This window comes from Balaenoptera acutorostrata, chromosome 2 (genome assembly GCF_949987535.1).
Source record: "Balaenoptera acutorostrata chromosome 2, mBalAcu1.1, whole genome shotgun sequence".
In the NCBI taxonomy this organism is placed as follows: Eukaryota; Metazoa; Chordata; class Mammalia; order Artiodactyla; family Balaenopteridae; genus Balaenoptera; species Balaenoptera acutorostrata.
The window spans coordinates 104,581,372-104,595,110 of NC_080065.1; the positions used below are offsets into that span (position 1 = coordinate 104,581,372).

Below are 13,739 nucleotides of genomic sequence, written 5' to 3' on the forward strand. Positions count from 1 at the left end.
GCCAGGGACATGACTTACTCCACTTAGCTGCAGTATTTTCACCTTTAGTGATATGCCACTCAAACACAGCATTTACTTTCTTCACCACCTCTCCCCCTATATGCTGAAGGCGGCGACCTATTTCCTCAAACACAAGGGTACTCTGAAGCTCCCTACCCTAGCAAAAAGAGAAAAGTTAATTTAATTTTAGAAGTTCTGTAAAAATGACTCAAGGGGATAAAACTATTACAAAATAAAAGTGCAACAACATGATTTTCTTTAAAAACCTGCACATAAATAAGGCAAACTAGTTTTTTCTCACTAGGTTTCTTTCATACCTTTCCTTATATTAATTTATGTCATCCAGAACCTCAGTCCTCTTAATAAAAGAATTTTACTTTTATCAAAATTCAGAAATAATATTTTACAAGTAGACTAGGAACTAACTGGATAACTTATATCCTAACTAAACTTCAGCAGGAAGATACTGGGCAAATCAATCAACTACTGTGGTCTCATTTCTTTGTTTGTAAAATAGGACTAAATTACATAGAGCCTGAATTTCTTTCTAGCTCTAAAATTTCTTAAGTTTTTGATCTTAGATTCTTTTTAAAGAGATTTTAATTTTCATTCAGTTATATGATTATATGGCGAATGAAAGACAAACATCATGGGTTTAAAAACCTCGACATTACAAAGTTAATATTTTGGAGAAAGAAAATATAAATATTTTTATTAAAAGTCTCAGCATGTTAATACAGAATAACACAAATGTTTTAATAAATAATACATGCTACTGTGTTTGTATCTGCATTGAAAGCATTATACAAATCTTTAAATCAAGAAAAAGGTATAGGATATTTAAATTTTTAATATATTTTTCTCCCAAATACTGTTTAAGATTTCTCATTAAACAACTGAGTTAGTTACTATAAAACTAGAAAATTACTTATATTCTCTTGAAAGATACCCTAGTATCCCCACAAAGAAGTTTTTCAAAAAATTCATAAGTTGTCAAAATATTCCTTTTTCTCCAAGCAGTTTTAATGTTCTCCAGTTCAAGAATTAAGAATCTTTCATAGCTCTTAATTTTCTAAAGTAGACTGAATATTCTTAAAGTGATCTTAATTGAAATTCATAAGTCAGGGTATGACTTGGATGTCAGTGGTTATAACCCACCTCAGATGGTGTCTTAGCTACAACATCAGCTGTTGGCACAAGATCCACATATGCATTTGAAATGACGATGTCTCCAGTTCCTTGGATCTTATAAAGGTACAAGAGGAAAAAAAAACAACCAGTTCACTCTGATGATTCCAATGAAAATACAATTTCATTGTGAAAAGTCTTTTAAAAGAAATTTACATTTTTCTTCATATGAAAAAGAAAATAATCCAAATTAAATAAACAGTTCATAAATTAAATATCAAGAGAAATATACATGAAGGCTTACTGATTTAATACAAGTGTTAATAACCCTAACTGTAGAATCAACTGGAGCCCTTTTAAAAAATATTTATGACCAGGTCCCATCTCCAAATATTCCAATTTAAATGGTCTGGGGTGGACCCTGAGCACTGGTATTTGGGGGATTTTTTTTTTTCCAATATAAGTATGTCTAATGGGGAGCCAGGGTGAGAATTGCTTAATTCTTATAAATAGTAAAAGGCATGGCAAAAAATCCACATGAGGTAGGGGTACGTAAACTGTATTTGTTCAGTTAACATAGAATACAATTGGGTAGGAACAGACCACAGTCTTTTAAAAGAAATAATTCTAGCTCTTATTTCAAAAAGGAAGTGTACACAGTATAAAGTAATATGTAAATAGCCTTTCTATAAAATATTAAAGGAACTCTAATTCCTAATACTTCAGCTAAAATTATTCCAGTGGTATTCTTTCATAAAATTATGGTATTGCTACAAATGTATAGGACAATGCCTAAAACTTAAGGCAGCATTTATTAAAACTGCCTTTTAACAATCAGGAAGATCATTCTCCCTTGACTACTTCCCATTATACGTCAGAAAAAAAGATCTTTCAAACAATCCTACCTCAAGAAACAAGAAAAATCTCAAATAAACAGCCTAACATTACCCTAAAGCACTTAGAAAAAGAAGAACAAAAAAGCCCCAAAGTTAGCAGAAGGAAAGAAATCATAAAGATCAGATCAGAAATAAATGAAAAAGAAATGAAGTAAATGATAGCAAAGATCAATAAAACTAAAAGCTGGTTCTTTGAGAAGATAAACAAAATTGATAAACCACTAGCCACACTCATCAAGAAAAAAAGGGAGAAGACTCAAATCAATAGAATTAGAAATGAAAAAGGAGACGTAACAACTGACACTGCAGAAATACAAAGGATCATGAGAAATTAGTACAAGCAATTCTATGCCAATAAAATGGACAACCTGGAAGAAAGGGACAAATTCTTAGAAAAGCACAACCTCCTGAGACTGAACCATGAAGGAATAGAAAATATAAACAGACCAATCACAAGCACTGAAATTGAAACTGTGACTAAAAATCTTCCAACAAACAAAAGTCCAGGACCAGATGGATTCACAGGCGAATTCTATCAAACATTTAGAGAAGAGCTAATACCTATCCTTCTCAAACTCTTCCAAAATATAGCAGAGGTAGGAACACTCCCAAACTCATTCTATGAGGCCACCATCACCCTGATACCAAAACCAGACAAAGATGTCACAAAGAAAGAAAACAACAGACCAATATCACTGATGAACACAGATGCAAAAATCCTCAACAAAATACTGGCAAACAGAATCCAGCAGCACATTAAAAGGATAATACACCACGATCGAGTGGGGTTGATCCCAGTAATGCAAGGATTCTTCAATATATGCAAATCAATCAATGTGATAAACCATATTAACAAATTGAAGGAGAAAAACCATATGATCATCTAAATAGATGCAGAAAAAGCTTGTGACAAAGTTCAACACCCATTTATGAAAAAAGCTCTCCAGAAACTAGGCATAGAGGGAACTTACCTCAACATAATAAAGGCCATATATGACAAACCCACAGCCAACATCGTTCTCAATGGTGGAAAACTGAAACCATTTCCACTAAGATCAGGAACAAGACAAGGTTGCCTTCTCTCACCACTATTTTCCAACATAGTTTTGGAAGTTTTACCCACAGCAATCAGAGAAGAAAAAGAAATAAAAGGAATCCAAATCGGAAAAGAAGAAGTAAAACTGTCACTGTTTGCAGATGACATGATACTATACACAGAGAATCCCAAAGATGCTACCAGAAAACTACTAGAGCTAATCAATGAATTTGGTAAAGTAGCAGGATATAAAATTAATACACAGAAATCTCTTGCATTCCTATACACTAATGATGAAAAAGCTGAAAGAGAAATTAAGGAAACACTCCCATCTACCATTACAACACAAAGAATAAAATACCTAGGAATAAACCTACCTAAGGAGACACAAGACCTGCATGCAGAAAACTACAGTATACTGATGAAAGAAATTAAAGATAATACAAACAGATGGAGAGATATAACATGTTCTTGGATTGGAAGAATCAATACTGGGAAAATGACTATACTACCCAAAGCAATCTACAGATTCAGTGCAATCCCTATCAAACTGCCAATGGCATTTTTCACAGAACTAGAACAAAACATTTCACAATTTATATGGAAACACAAAAGACCCTGAATAGCCAAGGCAATCTTGAGAAAGAAAAACTGAGCTGGAGGAATCAGGCTCCCTGACTTCAGACTATACTACAAAGCTACAGTAATCAAGAAAGTATGGTACTGGCACAAAAACAGAAATATAGATCAATGGAACAGGATAGAAAGCCCAGAGACAAACCCACACACATATGGTCACCTTATCTTTGATAAAGGAGGCAAGAATATACAATGGAGAATAGACAGCCTCTTCAATAAGTGGTGCTGGGAAAACTGGACAGCTACATGTAAAAGAAGGAAATTAGAACACTCCCTAACACCATACACAAAAAGAAACTCAAAATGGATTAAAGACCTAAATGTAAGGCCAGACACTATACAACTCTTAGAGGCAAACATAGGCAGACCACTCTATGACATAAATCACAGCAAGATCCTTTTTGACCTACCTCCTAGAGTAATGGAAATAAAAACAGGAATAAACAAATGGGACCTAATGAAACTTAAAAGCTTTTGCACAGCAAAGGAAACCAAAAACAAGACGAAAAGACAAACCTCAGAGTGGGAGAAAATATTTGCAAACAAAGCAACTGATAAAGGATTAATCTCCAAAATGTACAGGCAGCTCCTGCAGCTCAACATCAAAAAAACAAACAACCCAATCCAAAAATGGGCAGAAGACCTAAACAGACATTTCTCTAAATAATATATACAGATTGCCAACAAGCACATGAAAGGATGCTCAACATCACTAATCATTAGAGAAATGCTAATCAAAACTACAATGAGGTATCCCCTCACACTGGTCAGAATGGCTATCATCAAAAAATCTACAAACAATAAATGCTGGAGAGGGTGTGGAGAAAAGGGAACCCTCTTGCCCTGTTGGGGGGAATGTAAATTGATACAGCCACTATGGAGAACAGTATGGAGGTTCCTTAAAAAACTAAAAATAGAACTACCATACGACCCAGTGATCCCACTACTGGGCATATACTCTGAGAAAACCATAATTCAAAAAGAGTCATGTACCACAATGTTCACTGCAGCACTATTTACAATAGCCAGGACATGGAAGCAACCTAAGTGTCCATCGACAGATGAATGGATAAAGAAGATGTACCACATATATACAATGGAATATTACTCAGCCATAAAAAGAAATGAAATTGAGTTATTTGTAGTGAGGTGGATGGACCTAGAGATTGTCATACAGAGTGAAGTATGTCAGAGAAAAACAAATACTGTATGCTGACACATATATATGGAATCTAAAAAAAAAAAAAAGGTTCTGAAGAATGTAGGGGCAGGACAGGGATAAAGATGCAGATGTAGAGAATGGACTTGAGGACACGGGGAGAGGGAAGGGTAAGCTGGGATGAAGTGAGAGAGTGGCATGGACACATATACACTACCAAATGTAAAATAGATAGCTAGTGGGAAGCAGCCACATAGCACAGGGAGATCAGCTTGGTGCTTTGTGTCCACCTAGAGGGGTGGGATAGGGAGGGTGGGAGGGAGACGCAAGAGGGAGGGTATATAGGGATATATATTTATGTATAGCTGATTCACTTTGTTATACAGCAGAAACTAACACACTATTGTAAAGCAATTATACTCCAATAAAGATGTTAAAAATAAATTAAAAAATAAAATAAACGTAGGTGAAATAATTAGAAAATAAGAGGGTTCCAGAATATGTGGCACCAACATTAATTGTAGGAGGATTTCAGAGAAAGCCAGTATGTGTTTTTATATGGATGAGGGAAAGGGGAGTAGTAAGGGACTGCCTCTGAGGACAAGGTAGAGCTTCCACTGAAGCCGAAAAGACAAAAGAAATTTGAAAAGTGAAATAGTGTGCGTACATGAAGCAGGAAAATGATACTGCAAGCAGCAGGAAGTAATAAGGAGAAGGCAGCCATACAAAGAAGAGTTCTGCAAAGTTATTTATATTTATGAAAGAAATCATGATACAGTAAAAAAAAAAAAAAAAAAAAAAAAAAAAGTTAGGGCCTAGGAAGTAAGCCTTGACCCAGGCAGACCTGGGTGTCTATCCCAGCTCCACCACTTTCTACGTGACCATGAGCAAGTTATTTAGGAGGCCTGAACCTAGATTTTCCTAAATTAAATGTAGAGCTGTTACGCATAGTAGAAATAATGGGATAGCCTGCTTATAGGTACTCGACAACTTTAAGCTGTTATTATTGTTGGTGGTGGTATTTAAACTGCTCGACACAAACCATCAATGTAGTACAAATGATCAGGCCAAAAAGTGTCACCCTGGTCAACTGTATTAACAAAAATAATCTGTAAAAAACTTATAAAAGGCTGATTGCATGTCCTTTTAGTATTTTACTGGAGCACTGCTAACAGCCTCACCCCAAAATTACTTAACTCTAATAGGGAGATATACTCTGTCTTGTTACTTACTATTAATTAAGCCCAGACTCTGTGACATAAGATGTTAATTTGTGTCACATTTTCATTTTATATCTGTCTGAGAGTCATGCCTTTAATTTTCTGAAGATTATATTCTGACAACAACTTGAATGATGGGTTGAGCCAAAAAGATATGGTTGGTTGGGTTTTCAGAAATGCTATGTAGACAGGCACCAATTTAGCTGAGAATAAAAAACAGAAAATAGCTTCTTTTCGGCCAGAACCTCCATCTTCCAGTAATTCGCCAAAATGACCAACACAAAGGGAAAGAGGAGGGGCACCCGCTACATGTTCTCTAGGCCTTTTAGAAAACATGGAGCTGCTCCTTTGGCCACATACATGCAAATCTACAAGAAAGGTGATATTGTAGATATCAAGGGAACGGGCACTGTTCAAAAAGGAATGCCCCACAAATGTTGCCATGGCGAAACTGGGAGAGTCTACAATGTTACCCAGCATGCTGTTGGCATCATTGTAAACATACAAGCTAAGGGCAAGATTCTTGCCAAGAGAATTAATGTGCGTATCGAGCATGTTACGCACTCTAAGAGCTGAGATAGCTTCCTGAAACGAGTGAAGGAAAATGATCAGAAAAAGAAGGAAGCCAAAGAGAAAGGTACTTGGGTTCAGCTGAAGCGCCAGCCTGCTCCCCCCAGGGAAGCACACTTCGTGAGAACCAATGGAAAGAAGCCTGAACTGTTGGAGCCCATTCCCTATGAATTCATGGCATGATGGGGGTAAAGAAAATAAAAGACCTGTACTGTAAAAAAAAAAAAAAAAAAAAAACAAGGTACGGAGGCATCTTATTTTCAATTAAAAGTTACCACTGGGCTTCCCTGGTGGTGCAGTGGTTGAGAATCTGCCTGCCAATGCAGGGGACACGGGTTCGAGCCCTGGTCTGGGAAGATCCCACATGCCGCGGAGCAACTAGGCCCGTGAGCCACAATTACTGAGCCTGCGCATCGGGAGCCTGTGCTCCGCAACAAGAGAGGCCGCGATAGTGAGAGGCCCGCGCACCGTGATGAAGAGTGGCCCCCACTTGCCACAACTGGAGAAAGCCCTCGCACAGAAATGAAGACCTAACACAGCCATAAATTAATAAAAAAAAAAAAAAAAAAAAGTTACCACTGATTTTTTAAAAAAAACTTTCTAAGTTTTATCTCATATCCATAATATTAACCAAAAGAATGCTAGGATGGAACATAATTATAGGATACAGTGAAGAGGGTAACGAAACAATGTACCTCTAACTACATTATCCATACCTTGGTTTGGAAATGGATTCTATTTCCTTCCTTCCACATCTCAGTTTGTAGAGTTTGTCCTGGATATACTGGTTTTGCAAAACGAACCTTTAAAAAAAATGTGTTTTAGGGTTAAGAATGTTTTAATATGAAACTTTCCCACTTTGCAGGGGGGTGGTATTTGGGGGGAAGGTTGGAGAGCATAAAAGGAAGAAACAGAGACTGGACTATACTTAAATTCATAAAAATAGTAGTATGATAAAATTAGTAGAGATATAGTTAGTAAAAGTTAATTCTTTGTCTTTCAAAATATAGAATCAATAAATAGTTTAATCTTGACAAATCAAAACACAGAAGAATAATCATATTAAGTAGAGTTATATAGGTAACCACCAGAACAACTTAAGAGAAGCAGTTAAAAGTAGCACTAGGGGCTTCCCTGGTGGCGCAGTGGTTGAGAGTCTGCCTGCTAATGCAGGGTACACGGGTTCGAGCCTTGGTCTGGGAGGATCCCACATGCCGTGGAGCAACTGGGCCCGTGAGCCACAACTGCTGAGCCTGTGCGTCTGGAGCCTGTGCGTCTGGAGCCTGTGCTCCGCAGCGGGAGAGGCCGCGACAGTGAGAGGCCCGCGCACCGCGATGAAGAGTGGCCCCCACTTGCCGTAACTGGAGAAAGCCCTCGCACAGAAACGAAGACCCAACACAGCCATAAATAAATAAATAAATAAATAAATTAATTAAAAAAAAAAACAGTAGCACTAATTAAGTCTGAGGAATAAGACCTGGGGTTGTTGTATAGGACAGAATAATTACATTTTTTATTTCTTAATTTTCTATACTATTTTATTTGCTCTGTGTATATATTATTCGCTGGTTTTTAAAATCATTATAATAATAACTATAAAATAGTTATAATAATGAGAATAATCAGTGTTATCAAAGGCAAGACATCAGAAAATAAATTTCCACTGCTTCATGGAGTACAAACTGATAAGAGCTTTTGGAGCTATTTGACACTGCCTTAAAGTTTTGTTTTGTTTTGTTTTAAGTGTATGTCTTTCGATTTATGCAAAACTGTGCAGAGTCAGTTTTCTTTGCAATTTATAATGGATGAAAACTTGAAGCTAACTTAAAAGTGCAAAACTAGGGCTTCCCTGGTGGTGCAGTGGTTAAGAATCCGCCTGCCAATGCAGGGGACACGGGTTCGAGCCCTGGTCCAGGAAGATCCCACATGCTGCGGAGCAACTAAGCCCGTGTGCCACAACTACTGAGCCTGTGCTCTAGAGCCCACGAGCCACAACTACTGAGCCCGCGTGCTATAACTACTGAAGCCCGCACACCTAGAGCCTGTGCTCCGCAGCAAGAGAAGCCACCGCAATGAGAAGCCCGCACACCACAATGAAGAGTAGCCCCCACTCGCCACAACTAGAGAAAGCCTGCGCGCAGCAAGGAAGACTCAATACAGCCAAAAAATAAATAAATTTACAGTGACCACAAAAAAAAAAAGTGCAAAACTAAAATCAATATGCAACCAACATACTGATATAGGTGCATGTTTATTAGAGTTCAAATGCAGCCACTTAACATTTTCAATTAAATTAAGGCAAATTATAAAACAGTAAAACATGAATAAATAAATTTTTAAAGGTAAATCTTGAGTTTGTTAAGGCATATATGCTGATATATGTATGCTCCTAATTAATTTACAAAACAATCAAATCAATCTGTTAAAAGTATAACTGTATATAATATCCTTCATGATGCAAGTGTAATAGAGGCATTTAGAGCTACAAAAAGAGAACTTGCTGATTGCCAAGTCAATGAAATAATAAAAATAATAACTTCGGTATAGTACCTATTTTTAAGTGAAGTCACTAAGACTCCTCTAAAACTAAAAAGGAACAAGTAGTTAAATTATTAATAATTTACACATACCTTAATTGCTTTGAATCTTGACACATCATTATCTGTAAACTGCTGTAAAACATGCCTGGCAGAAAATCCAAATGTACATAATCCATGTAATATGGGCTTGTCAAAACCTAAAAATGAGAGAGAGAATTTAGTTAGATAAAGGCACATTTCATGTTTAAAAACCAAGAACAGTTCATTCAGGACTTCAAAAATACATTTTTAAACTGCATTAGCCTGACTCATACCACCTATTTTAACACATTATTGACCAGGGGGATTTTTGCAGAAACTAACGCCTATGGCGTTAATACATCTCCAGTCAATAATGTGTTAAGAAACATGGAAAATATTTTACAAATAATACTTCCTGGGAAAAAAATTATGAAATAAACAAAAAAAGAAAAAAAAAAGGAAGGAATGTCAGAGATCTGGGGACACAAATAATTATTTTGTTTCGCTTTGGTTGTAACCATGAAATCATCCACAGTGATTTCAATATCCATGTATGTAGATGATCCTTCTTCAACCTTTCAGTTCTTTGCTCTCCCCTCCAATGGCCTTGACCTTCATGATAACTCAGACACCCATCCCCATGGTCCCATCCTAGACCTTGCACTAGCAGGAGCTACCTTCCACCATAATCTGAATTTCACGTACACCATTTTCTGAACACTACTTCCCACCTTTCCATGTCTTTTGCATAAACATATTAGGAGAGGGCTATTTTTAAAATGTTACTCAAACTTCCAGTCATAAGTAGCGACGGCTTTAAGTATTATTTAGATAACTGAGCTAATATTTTCATTGGCTCACATTATTAGCAACTCACCTGCTAAGTTAGCAAAGTCAGGATCAATGTGTAAGGGATTCCAGTCTCCACTGAGGCGGTACAAAGCAGCCTGTGGAGAAAGAATTATAAAAGAAACTAGCACCCAGTGCCTTCTTAGAATACATTAAAATAAAAACAGGAAATATGGCTGATTATTGCATAAGAAATGCATTATAATGTACCTCATAGTAGCTTTGATTAAAAAATAACTATTTCTAACAAAAAAAGATTAAGTGTAAATCAAATGCTTTTTGTAACACCTGCCACTGAGATCATAAGGCGTGAGGACTGTCAAATAATAGGAAGGGGAACCAAGAACTACATCTGGGAACAACACTGGTTACCACTGCCGAAGGAGAAATTCACAAAAAGGAATCCATCAATCTACTCTCGTTAAAACACAATGAAGGGCTTCCCTAGTGGCGCACTGGTTAAGAATCCGCCTGCCAATGCAGGGGACACGGGTTTGATCCTTGGTCCGGGAAGATCTCACATGCCGTGGAGCAACTAAGCCCGTGCGCCACAACTACTGAGCTTGAGCTCTAGAGCCCGCGAGCCACAACTACTGAAGCCCAAGCACCCCAACTACTGAAGCCCTAGAACCCACGCTCCTCAACAAAGGGAAGCCACCACAATGAGAAGTCTGTGCACCACAAAGAACAGTAGCCCCCGCTCGCCGCAACTAGAGAAAGCCCGCGCACAGCAACAAAGACCCAATGCAGCAAAAAATTAATTAATTAATTAATTAATTTTTTAAAAATAAAATAAACTTTTTTTTTAAAAAACACAATGAAGATAAGGTGTAAATGTTTATAGCCTCTTCTAACCAAGCAAAATTTATGCCAACTTTCTTAATGGGGTATTTTAAATTGAAGCCTGTAACCCAATACTAGACATATAAACATCACACACTTCTCACAAACTTTCATTCTACTGGGTACACTAAATCCGGAGATCAGCTCATCCTGCAAAAAAAAGACTAATAACTTGCCATTAAGATTATATTCCTGCTTACTCCAGATCCTCACATCACTTCTCTACTTAGATAAGGCAGAATTAGCAGAAAGATATAGATAACAATAGGAAAAAAGTCACCATACTTCCCAGCATTTAAATTGTGCATTGGTCAATTGAGAGAGTACTTTTCAGTACTGAAGGGAAGAAATTCACAAAAGAGCTAACAGTAAGTATTTAATGTATCTGTGTATTAACTTTGGGTCTGCCTCTAGACTTCTCTCTTATCAATTGCTAGGTTAAGCTTTCCAAGACTGTTAAGATGTTGTGTAGAGACTAGCCAAGTCAGCATACCTGACTTTCTTAATGAGTTTTTGTTGTTTTTAATTATTGATTATTTTTTTAACAAATTTTATTTATATTAAATAACATCTCCTATAACTCATAGGAAAATGTTGTTTACTTTTTAATATGTTTTGTACAATTTTAATAAGCTCTTTCTCTTTCCCATCATTCTATATGATAGTTTTCTAAATTATTCACTTTTTTAATGACTCAGTATTCTTTCCCTTTATATGGCTTCTAAAAATAATTAAATCAAATCAACAATTATCAAAAAGATGTGACTTAAGAGTCTGTATAAGATGGTAGAGGATTAAATGATAAATTTTAGAAAGCACTTTAAAAAAAAAATAAAACACTAGGCAAATATACATCATCATGTTGCATACAAATGGTAAAAGAATGACGAATTTCAGGGCCCAAAGAGGAAGGTGTCAAACACGTAATAGATCATGGGCTTTGGCACCAGACAGACCTAGGTTCAAATCCAGCTCTGCCATTAGTGGGCAATTTTCTTTATCACCCTAGCCTCAACCTTCTCATTTAAAAAACTGAGAGGCTAATCAAACTCTTACAGAGCATTATCCTTGATAAGTATTAATACCTCAATAAATGTGAACTATTATGATTATTTTAAAAGATTTCAGCAACGGTATAAGACAATCAAGTTTTTAAGATTAGTGCCAGTGTTCTTACCCCACAGATATCATTCCTATAAATGAAAAGAAACAACTCTTCTAGAGAAATCATATTAAAGGAATATGAAAATTTTCATATTATTTCAATGACAGCATTGCTTCCAACAGAAGGCAGAATTAGCAAAGACATAAAAGATCTATGATGAGAAATGACTAAAGTCAACTGATCAGATGTTTGACTAAATTCAATGATAATGCAAAATAACCATTCTCTAAACAATAAAGGACACTATCAAGGTTTATTTTCTGAATATCTTGAAGGACTTCTGTATTTCAGAAGAAGGGCAAAAAGCTTCGTGTTTTGGTGTTTCATTTCTGCCTAGATGTAAAAATCACTAAAATTCACACATACAAACTAAGAAAAATAGCTCTATATTGTCTTACTTGAGTATTAAATGTAAGTGGGAGGATCTTCCATATATGAGTAAATTAGTTCCTAGTTTTATTTATTTAAAGTGTACCATTAGGGACTTCCCTAGTCGTCCAGTGGTTAAGAATCCACCTTCCAGTGCAGGGGACATGGGTTTGATCCCTGGTCAGGGAACTAATACTCCACATGCCAAGGGGCAACTAGGCCCTTGCGCCACAACAACTGAGCGCACACCCTCTAGAGCCCGCGCACCACAACTAGAGAGCCCACATGCCGTAACTACTGAACCCACACACTCTGGAGCCTGCACGCCACAACTAGAGGGCCCACATGCCTCAGTGAAAGAGTCCGCATGCCGCAACGAAGACCCTGTGTGCCACAACTAAGACCCAATGCAGCCAAATAAATAAGTAAATTTTTTTTTTTAAAGTGTACCATTAAGTTAAACTAAATGCTAAATAAAAAGGGTCAGGAATTAGTTCTTCCCAAATCCTCACATCCCCTAAAAAAGCACACAGATCGACAAGAAAAACAAGTAAAACTACACAGATCCCAGGCCTACAGTGTAACTAGAAGAGAAAAACCACAAACTTCAAATTCCTATAAGTAGAAAAAAAAACACCTATATCCAGCAGCACTGTCTTCTGAGCACCCTCTCAAAACTACTAGAGAGAGTGGTAGGGGTGGGGAGGGGGAGTATAGCAGAAGCTCATGGAAGAGAAAAAAGGAAACAAAGAAAAATCACTTCGAGACACAGACAGTCTACCTCGAGGACAAAAATACTGAGAAGAATCCTGGAAGATTAGAATACTGACTACTGAGAAAAGAATTAAAAGTGCATGGGCCTCCAAACGGCAGTCCTAGAAAGGCAATACTTCTGAGGAAGAAGAGGATAAAACAAAGATGTCTCCTTCGAAGACGAATGGTGAAGAAAGAGAAGCAAGAGGGGAAATTTATGATCCTGCAGGATAAAGAGAACTAAAAAAAAATTTAATAAAACACTTCCCCACTATGCCCTACTCCAAAAAGCCATCCATTAAAGAAAAGGCATTTTGCTATACTGACAGATGACAATCTTGAATTTCTTTAAGAAAGAACCTTGTAAACTGTCCCAAACTACTAACTTTACCTACAAAATGCATATAGGTAAGTAATCTTCACCTGTACAAAGCTACAATAAGACTAAAAAAGAAAATAAGAACCGAAACATTATAATAAATAAAAATTTCCCAAACAAAACAACTAGCAAACAGAAGAAAACGATAACACAATACTCAAGCATTTGGGGA

The 13,739-nt window shown here is 36.7% G+C and overlaps 1 protein-coding gene and 1 pseudogene across 1 annotated transcript in view; one reads left to right on the forward strand and one right to left on the reverse strand.

The window, feature by feature from the left end:
* Positions 1-13,739, reverse strand: part of LOC103016126 (peroxisomal multifunctional enzyme type 2-like) — an 83,472-nt gene that overhangs the window by 18,338 nt on the left and 51,395 nt on the right. Inside the window, exons 17-21 of the mRNA XM_057540378.1 lie at positions 10,087-10,156; positions 9,279-9,385; positions 7,365-7,451; positions 1,159-1,245; positions 19-157 (exon numbers count right to left, since the gene is read on the reverse strand). Coding sequence (XP_057396361.1) covers positions 19-157; positions 1,159-1,245; positions 7,365-7,451; positions 9,279-9,385; positions 10,087-10,156 — 490 coding nt within the window. The remainder of the gene's footprint in view (positions 1-18; positions 158-1,158; positions 1,246-7,364; positions 7,452-9,278; positions 9,386-10,086; positions 10,157-13,739) is intronic.
* Positions 6,340-6,831, forward strand: LOC130707315 (60S ribosomal protein L21-like; annotated as a pseudogene).